Source organism: Nanorana parkeri, unplaced genomic scaffold (genome assembly GCF_000935625.1).
Source record: "Nanorana parkeri isolate BGI_ZX_2015 unplaced genomic scaffold, ASM93562v1 scaffold67, whole genome shotgun sequence".
Taxonomy (NCBI): Eukaryota; Metazoa; Chordata; class Amphibia; order Anura; family Dicroglossidae; genus Nanorana; species Nanorana parkeri.
Window position 1 is genome coordinate 2,234,460 of NW_017306335.1, and position 10,167 is coordinate 2,244,626.

General features: G+C 43.6%; 1 protein-coding gene across 1 annotated transcript; it reads left to right on the top strand.

Moving 5' to 3' along the window:
• The first annotated feature begins 449 nt into the window (after positions 1 to 449).
• On the top strand, positions 450 to 1,403 carry A4GALT (alpha 1,4-galactosyltransferase). Its single transcript, XM_018576436.1, has one exon. The coding sequence runs from the start codon at positions 450 to 452 to the stop codon at positions 1,401 to 1,403; it is 954 nt and encodes a 317-aa protein (XP_018431938.1).
• The last annotated feature ends 8,764 nt before the right edge of the window (positions 1,404 to 10,167 follow it).

Genomic DNA, 10,167 nt, shown 5'->3' on the forward strand with positions numbered 1-10,167 from the left:
GAAAACGAACTGTCATTCAGTCTGGGTTTATGCCTACATTAAAATATCAATAAAATTAAGCAGATTTATCATTTCAGATTAACAAAAATAATGATGTCCCTTTAAAAATGTAGCTATTGAAAAAACACTTAGACGTCTGATAGTCTAAGGTGACCGTAAAAGTCCGTAGGAAAGGTCAGCATTAGTATAAACAATAACGATACATCACTGGTTGCTATGGCCTAATGCACTTTGATCAGATTGGGTCAACATGCGTGTGCACATGTTCAACACTCATGTATTCTCGCTTTACAAATTCTCTTTTTTTATTTTGCAGGTTCATGAAGACGTATTGACTTGAAGGCACAATGACTACAGCTAACATTTATCCTCCTTGGCCAACAATGACACTCAAGTCCTGGTTAATCTGTCTGACTAGTTTTACCTCACTTTCTTTTCTTATACTGATCATGTATCTGAAAATGGTCTCCATCTCTGAAGAAGAGGCAATCATTCACCTGTTGCCAAAAGAGGTGGTGTGTCCAGACAACGTACCCGTACCCTCGAACACGTCTCATGCCATTCGGTTTAGTGGTGGGATCTACTTCGTGGAGACCTCGGATAGGACCAGTCCAACCTTTCAAACCATGTGTGCTGTGGAATCTGCAGCAAGAGCCCACCCAAACGTCAAGGTTACCGTCCTGATGAAGGGTTTAAATGGCCGAAGCAGGCAAGATAAAAACTTTGGCACTTCCCTCCTTAGGTGCTTTCCCAACATCGAATTTTTGCCCCTAGACTTCAAGAAACTCTTTAACAATACTCCACTCAACACTTGGTACTCTAAAGCAGAAGGAAAAAATCAAAGGGCGTTATTAGACTATCCAACGCTTTCTGATGCTTGCCGCTTGGCCATCTTGTGGAAGGCGGGCGGCATCTATTTGGACATGGATTTTATTATCCTTAAAAATTTAGAAAATATCACTAACTCAATGGGTATGCAGTCCTTGTATACTCTCAATGGGGCTTTTCTCACATTCCAACCGCAACACAAGTTTATTGAGCTTTGCATGAAAGACTTTGTTGGCAAGTACAATTACTGGCTTTATGGTCATCAAGGTCCCCAACTCTTGACGCGGGTATTTAAGAAGTGGTGTCCCATCCACAGGCTGAGGGACAAGAAGAGCTGCCAAGGTGTCAACGTGCTTCCAAAAGAGGCTTTCTACCCTGTTGACTGGCAGGATTGGAAAAAGTATTTCCAGGTTATTGACCCGACTGAGATGGAGAAGCTCTTGAAGGACAGCTATGGTGTTCATTTATGGAACAAAAAAAGCCAAGGGCACTTTCCAGAGGTGGGGTCGCTTTTGGAACAACTTCAGGTCAAGCACTGCCCTACAACCGACCGATTAATGAAAATGTATCACTAAACTTTGGGCTTATGGAACTGGATGTATATAATAATGTTGAAATATTGCTGAAAACACTTCTACGTCATATCTAGCTCCAGCCATAGGGTTTCCACGTCTTCCCCATTATTTGAGTGTTGTATGAAGCAAGACTGAAAAGAACCACAGAGAGGAGCCGATCACTACAGCTCTTAGATGACAGTTCCCCGCCAGCTTCCTTCTGCTTGTAAACAAACCAGTGGAGTGACATCATTGACCACATATGGTCATAGCCAAATATGGTCAATGATGTCACCCAGGTTCTACAGTGCTGCTGTTTACATTTCTACAGTGTCGGGGACCTCCTGTCATTTGCAATGGGAGTGGTAGCAGGGTTAGGGTAGCATTATTCTGGAGGTGAGTCAATGGGCTTAAATGAGTATAGGGGACACAGTACCCCTTGATTCTCATTCACAAAAAGGTCCCACAATCTAAACCCAACGCCAATCACATTCTCCAAAGATGTAGTTCCAGCTTCAATCACAGTGAGCAATGCCCAACAATCCGCTACCAAGATGACGCTCTAAACTTCACTCCAACTAAACTTTAACATGTATCTAACTCTAGAAAAAGAACATGTAATCAATTGCAGCTTACCAGTCCATAGATGTGGTGGCTGCATTCGTTTCTACATTCATTTAATGTTTTTTACTTATTTCACCTGGTGAGCCTGCCAGTAACATACTTCCTGTCCTAGGGTGACAATGTTCACACACTGTAATATAACTATAGAATAGCAGCATGGTAACCTTAGGACAGGAAGTATGTTAGGACTACAGAAGACCTCCTATCCCCTCATCTCCATAATATAGTGGGGAAGTGTTCTGTAATTCACAGAAGTGAACTGGGCAGGGCAGGATTTCTGTCATTTGTATATCTGGATGTGTTTGTTCTTACATGTCTGTGGTCTTTTGAGTGGACTTAGGCTTTTAAAATGGAACCTAATGTTTGGGAGGGGATGCTTTTGAAAATCCATGAAAACATGAAAAAACGGCACACCCACAGAAAATACAAGCATTTTAGACAGTTTTCCCACTCATGTGCGTGCTGGGCGCCGCGCACGGGTGGGGGCAGGGAGGGACGTCTTAAAACATGATATGGATCATCAGACTCTTAGAATGTCAACAAATGGCAGTCAAGGGGCACAAGGAGGAGGAGAAGAAGCAGAAGGAAATTGGTTGAGGGTAGACATGCAGAAAAATTTGGTTCAGTTCGGATATTTTGGGATTCGGATCCGAAATTTTATTCTGCTCGGGTTTCGTATTCAGACGAAATCGGAATTTTTGTTATTTCCGGATGAGTTTACGAATATTCGTTGCGAATACCACAGAAAACCATATACAGATATGAATACTAAAGATGAAGCTCCTAGACCCGAATGGCATTCGGAAGTTCGAATTTCCGAATTGCATTCGGGAGCTCCAGAAAGCAATTTGGGTCTGGGAGCCATATTAAAGCTGAGGCTTCCAGACCCGAATGGCATTCGGGAGCTCCAGAATGCTATTCGGAAATTCGGATCCCGAATGCCATTGGGTCTAGGAGCCTTTAGTATTATATGTATATACTGCATATGGCTCCTTTGTTGCTGTAACAAAAATGTGTGTTCAAACCCATTCGTATACTTTAAACCAAAAAACACATCTGATTGGCCAGAAAAGTCACATGTCCGATTCAGTTTAGTTTTTGAACGAAATTCGGAAGGGATCTGAAATTCGGAAACAAAAATCCGGACACATTTGGATGCATTTGGATTCGGAAATTCGGATACATTCGGACTCAGAAATCTGGATGCATTGATATTCGGAAAATTCGGATGTCTCCCAATGTCCGAATTTTGATTTGGAACGAAACGAATCGCACATGTCTAGTTGAGGGTACCATGAACACAACAGGGGATATCACATACCACAAGGTTTTCCCAAATGATACCCAATCCCAAGAGTTAGGGAATAGACCGATATCTGATGGACAGAATGGGACATTGAGAGATATCAATCTGTCCTTATGAGTTCTCATTAGGAATATACACTGAGTGGCCAGATTATTAGGACCACCCCATCAGTACTTCGTTGGGCCAAGAGATGACTTAGTTGGGCCGCCTCGTGACTCCACAAGATGTTGAAAGGTGATGCGAGGAATCTGACACTGCACTGTTGCCCTTCTGTTGTCTTGTGCCAGTCTTGCCACTCTCCGTTCTGCCCTAACATTGACTAGTCGCTGACGGCCACAATTCGCACCTTCAGACACAGATTCTCGGCTGACAGTCCGGTCTTTAAACACTTTAACAACAGCTGCTCTTGAACATTTAACCAATTCTGCTGTTTTGCTGATACTCCCTCCATGGCTCCGAGCGCCAACAATCATCCCACGTTCAAACGCTGTTAAATCGCGTTGTTTACCCGTATCTTCAGAAAAAAATCACTTCTACTGTCGTGATAAATAACCTGCTTCCCTATTTATAATGGTCTGGCCCTCTAGGAACTTCAGCGCCAAATTATAGCTAATTTGCCTACAAACGTCAGGTGGTCATAATAAATTGGCCACTCAGTGTAGATTGAATTGTTGGATAAGGAATTGAACTTTTGTCCTCCTAGTTACAGATGTTCTTCCTGTGAGCTCTACGTGATGGAAAAAATTGATGGAGCAATGTTTACAGCAATGGTTAAAGTACAGCAGATATGATTTTAAAACCCTTAGAGACATAATAGGAGAGTGGGAGGAAGGAATGAGGAAATTTCTCAGGATGAACTCCTTCAGATAACCTGATCCCTTACTGCAGATAAGTAAGATGAATATGATATACAGGAACCTCTGACCAAATTTCAGCACATACATTTAAATAAGAGATCTATCCCACCCCCGTCTAGGTGCCATTGCAATGAGATAATCAATGTTATTCACTTCACCTGTCAGTGGTCATTATGTTATGGCTGATCGGTGTATACCCACAAATCCTGTCCCAAAGTCAAACACAAGTGAGAGCAAATCTCCCCAAAGTGAGGCTTTAGATAGGCTTATAGCTGAAATTGGGTTTTTATTATTATTATTATACAGGATTTATATAGCGCCAACAGTTTGCACAGCGCTGTACAATATAAAGGTGCCCATACACTTTACAATTTATCTGCAGATTTTATATGGTCAGAGGGAAAAGGTGCAACAGATTCCTCCATCTACACTTAACTGTGTGGATGGAGTAATCTCCACCTGGACCAATCTGTTGCACTTTTTCCATCTGACCACAGAAAATCTGCAGGTAATTGTAAGGTGTATGGGCACCTTTAGGAAGACATTACAATCACAATACAATTCAAGACAAGATGGTAAGGAGGGCCCTGTCCCTGAGCGCTTTAACATTTTATTAGGGGTATGCAGCACCAGGGACATAACTTACCTCTAATGAAGTATCTCGTGTCCTGCTGGCTGCTGCCTAGTGTAGGAATCTTCTCTCCACTGATGACAGATACTTCAAAAATTAACCTCTTGCTGTCCGCCCGTTAAGAAAAAACGAGTCAACTGGTTAAAGGAGAACTATGGGGTAAACTTTTTATCCCATAGTTCTCTAAGGGGCACGGGAGGATATATACTAACCTCCTCCCATGACCCAAAGCTCAGTATATAGCTCGCTATATACTGAGAGTTCCGCAGGACGGATCCCGACAATACTGTCTAGATCCACCCAGCTGGCTGATTGACAGCGGGCTCTGCCTATCTAGATGCAGAGCCAGCTGTTGCAGCCCCCTCCCCATCTGTTCCTCCAGTTAGTGCTGGAGGATCGGATCGGGGAGGGGGGGAATCCCTGCGTGGGTTAGTCACTGCTCTCTGCAAGGAGATGATCGTAAAGCGAGTGAGCGGCGTTATGTGTTCGCTTACTTCCTGGTCTATGGAGCCGACGTGTGACAGTCTCATTGTCACACGTCGGCTCTAACTATGAGGATGAGTGAATATCACTCACCTCATAGTTCTCCTTTAAGGTTAGCGGCAGAAACTGTAAACCATCAAGGCCGTTCACCTTCCTCTTCTCCCACCCATTCACGGAACTCGTAGTATTCTATCCCAGAATGCAAAGCGTTGTGTGAATGGAGAATGGGTGGATAAATAACAGGATCACAGAGCGTTTTGCATCGGGTCAGTACTGTGAGTATCCAACGTCACTAGAGTGAAATATTTCTATGCTAAGCAGCAGGACATGGGATACTCTTCATTGGAGGTTATGTCCCTGCTCCTGAATACCAGCCCCCCACCCCCCCATCTAAACCCTAGAAAAAAACATGTAATACATTGCAGCCTACCAGTCCATAGATGTGGTGGCTGCATTACTTTCTACATTCATTTTATGTTTTCATTTTTTTTACTTTTCACCTGGTGATTCTGCCAGTAACACTTCCTGTCCTGGGGTGACAACACTAACTGTAGTGTATCTATGGAATAGCAGCATAGTCACCTTAGGACAGTAAGTTTGTTGGGACTACAGAACATAGTGGGGAGGTGTTCTATAGTTCACAGAAGTGAACTGGGCAGAGCTGGTAGCTCTTTGGCATAACATTGTAGGGTGCACAGGGCACAGGACAGAACAGGATTTCTGGCAGGATCAACAGGTGTTGTGCACTTATTGAGCAGCTATTGCAAAACGCATTCAATGGTGTATTAAACAGACCAAAAGAGAACAAATAAGGGAAGTTCATTGTCCTGGTTTACATGCTTTTTAAATCATTTTCTTGCTGATCGCATTCTTTTTTTACCATTTGTAAACTGTTCTCATTCATTTTCTTGTTTGTTTTTGTATTGCTGCAGAGAAATGACATGTTTGTAAATGCCGTTATTTCTTTTGTAAATAAAGTTACCAGGTTTGTACAAGAAACGTATTTTTGTTGCCTTCACACTAAAATGAATTGCAGAATAAAAATTGTGGAATGTTACCAGCTTTGCCTGTGGGACAATTTTAGAAAAGGGAGGACGTTACTGAACAAACATTTGCTGCCAACCGGGGCACTGATCTTTAAAGAAGAACACCAAGAATGTGTTTTATTAACCCTTGCAGAGGGACTACGGGGTAAGTGTTTTTCCCCATAGTTCTCTTCAGGACTCGTTCACACCACAAATTCTGCGTCCAGAGCGTTCGGTGACAGATTTGTGTGGGTAATATTATTATTATAGGTATTTATAGAGCGCCGACAATTTACGCAGCACTTTACATAGTTGCACATTCACATCAGTCCCTACCCTCAAGGAGCTTACAATCTAAGGTCCCTATCTCACATGCATACATAGAGAGCCAACTTAGAGAGGAGCCAATTAACCTACCAGCATGTCTTTGGAGTGTGGGAGGAAACCGGAGTACCTGGAGGAAACCCACGCAAGCACAGGGAGAACATGCAAACTCCTTGCAAATAGTGACCTGGCCGGGATATCATTTTCTCACATTTTGTGAGAAAGTGGCATTACCCTTTAAGGCCTTACATGACTCTAAGCTTCCCTCATACCTGCACATACTATTGATGTACACATTTAGCCCGATATGTATATAGATGTATGGTTGTGTCCTTCTTGAGAGAAAAGCAGATGGCAGCATTGTCAGGGGGAGTACAGTCATCTCAGTGAGAGGTAATAAATACCTGTAAATGTTACACATTTCTGAGCATGATGCACACATATATATATATACGTATATATATATATATATACATACATATTTCTCATTGCATTCACATTGTCTGAACTCTGGTGCCCCCTGTTGGACAATGTAAAGTATAACACCAATTAAAGAACTAACAGGCTGGGCAAAGCATTTGTCCCTCAGTGCAGCTATTGTAAATTTGCTCAGTAGGTGCCCCTGTCAGCAGCCTTCCCTCCAGCATCCTTCCATCAAAAAACTGAAGGAGCCAGATGGAAATATTTTGAGCGAACAGCAATGGCTGCCAATCGGCTGCCATCACTGTTCAGTATTCTGATAGTGGCGGGGATGCACAAAGGACACAGCAGGAGATTCATCAAATCACGCTGTTTAGCATGGATGGAGGAATATGTTATGTTTTTTCCATTCAGCCCAAAGATTGAACAAAAAGAATACAATAGTGTATGGCCACCTTTACATTTCTGTGTGTTCAGGCTTTACGGAAAGCAGTAATGTACAGTCACTAGAGATTATGCTAACATAATGTATAAGGGATTTTGGGTTCTGCTTCTGACATGTTTGTGAGAATTATTTTCCAAGGACCAGGTGAACCTTTGTGTTTGAATTATGGCATTTGAGGAGGTATGTGCATTTGTGCTAATTGTTTCTTTTAACATGCGTAGCATTGCTTTGTGTTTATTTCTCTATCTGAGTCGCTGTGAACACCTCACAAAGGCAAATACAACCTGTTTTCCCCTGATAGTGTTTGCTTTACCTCTGCACATGACGCCTATCTACAATTTATTTTGTGACATCACCTTCAAAGGGTGGATGGAGAAGCGGCTGAAGAACTTATCTAGGACAGTCACCTGACTCCAGATGGGTCATCACTCTGCATCCTCGTATAGTATCACTGTGTATTCCTACAAAGGGAAGAAGAGCTTTCCTCATCGACGTATGTGTGTTTGTAAGACATGCAAAGCAACATTTCCAAAACAAATATGATAAAAATACTGTAACAATATCACATTTGTTTTATTTAAAATCAAGTCTAAATTCATTAAAAAGGAGGGGTACACAAACCAGTTAGGAGTGCCAGATAGTGAGCAGTAGGAGTAGAAAATGTCCCAGTGTCAGTGGGAATAAACAATGCCCCAAGTGAGATGCTCAGTGGCAGAAAAAATGGAAATGAAAATTGACTCATGTCAATGGGAGGAATAGTGCTCAGTAATTTTAATCAGGAGAAGGCATAGTGCCCCATCATTGATATCAATGGGAGGAATAACACCCATCATTGGGGTCAGGAGAAGGCATAGTGCCCCATCATTGATATGAATAGGAGGAATAAGACCCATCAATGGGGTCAGTAGAAGGAATAGTGCTCCATCGCTGGTGTCAGAGGTGTCAATTGTCAAAATAATCCCCCATCATTGGTGGCAATAAGAAGAACAGTTCCCATTCATTGGTGTCATTGGGAAGAATAGTGCCCCATCACTGGTGTCAATGAGAGGAATAGTGCGCAATCGTTGGCATCAGTAGGAGGAATAGTGCCCCATCACTGGTGTCAGTAGAAGGAATAGTGCCCCATCAATGGTGGTAATGGGAGAAATGGCGCCCCATCATTGGTGTCAGTGGGAGGAATAGTATCCCATTATTGGTGTCAGTGGGATGAATAGTGTCCCATTATTGGTCTCAGTGGGAGGAATAGTGCCCCATCATTGGTGTCAGTGGGAGGAATAGTGCCCCATCATTGATGTCAGTGGCATGATTAGTGCCCCATCATTGGTGTCAGTGGCATGATTAGTGCCCCATCATTGATGTCAGGGGGAGGAATAGTGCCCCATTATTGGTGTCAGTGGGATGAATAGTGCCCCATCATTGGTGTCAGTGGGTTGAATAGTGCCCATCATTGATGCCAGTGGCAGGATTAGTGCCCCATCATTGTTGTCAGTGGAGCAAAAGTGCCCCATCATTGATGTCAGTGGGAGGAATAGTGCCCCATCATTGATGTCAGTGGGAGGAATAGTGCCCCATCATTGATGTCAGTGGGAGGAATAGTGCCCATCATTGATGTCAGTGGCAGGATTAGTGCCCCATCATTGATGTCAGTGGGAGGAATAGTGCCCCATCGTTGAAGTCTGCGGGAGGAATAGTGCCCCATCGTTGAAGTCTGCAGGAGGAATAGTGCCCCATCTCTGGTGTCAGTGGGAGGAATAGTGCCCCATCAATGGTGTCAGTGGGAGGAATAGTACCCCATCAATGGTGTCAGTGGCATGATAAGTGCCCCATCATTGGTGTCAGTGGCATGATTAGTGCCCCCATCATTGGTGTCAGTGGCATGACTAGTTCCCATCATTGGTGTCAGTGGCATGATTAGTTCCCATCATTGGTGTCAGTGGCATGATTAGTGCCCCACCATTGGTGTCAGTGGGAGGAATAGTGCCCCATCGTTTATGTCAGTGGGAGGAATAGTGCCCATCATTGATGCCAGTGGCAGGATTAGTGCCCCATCATTGATGTAAGTGGGAGGAATAGTACCCCATCAATGGTGTCAGTGGCATGATTAGTGCCCCATCATTGGTGTCAGTGGCATGATTAGTGCCCCATTATTGGTGTCAGTGGCATGACTAGTTCCCATCATTGGTGTCAGTGGCATGATTAGTGCCCCATCATTGGTGTCAGTGGCATGATTAGTGCCCCATCATTGGTGTCAGTGGCATGACTAGTTCCCATCATTGGTGTCAGTGGCATGATTAGTTCCCATCATTGGTGTCAGTGGCATGATTAGTGCCCATCATTGGTGTCAGTAGCATGACTAGTTCCCATCATTGGTGTCAGTGGCATGATTAGTTCCCATCATTGGTGTCAGTGGCATGATTAGTTCCCATCATTGGTGTCAGTGGCATGACTAGTTCCCATCATTGGTGTCAGTGGCATGACTAGTTCCCATCATTGGTGTCAGTGGCATGACTAGTTCCCATCATTGGTGTCAGTGGCATGATTAGTGCCCCATCATTGGTGTCAGTGGGAGGAATAGTGCCCCATCATTGGTGTCAGTGGGAGGAATAGTGCCCCATCGTTTATGTCAGTGGGAGGAATAGTGCCCATCATTGATGTTAGTGGCATGATTAG

Excerpts from the sequence above, each read along its gene's own strand:
- A4GALT (XM_018576436.1), top strand. The coding sequence starts at position 450 with ATGTATCTGAAAATGGTCTCCATCTCTGAAGAAGAGGCAATCATTCAC.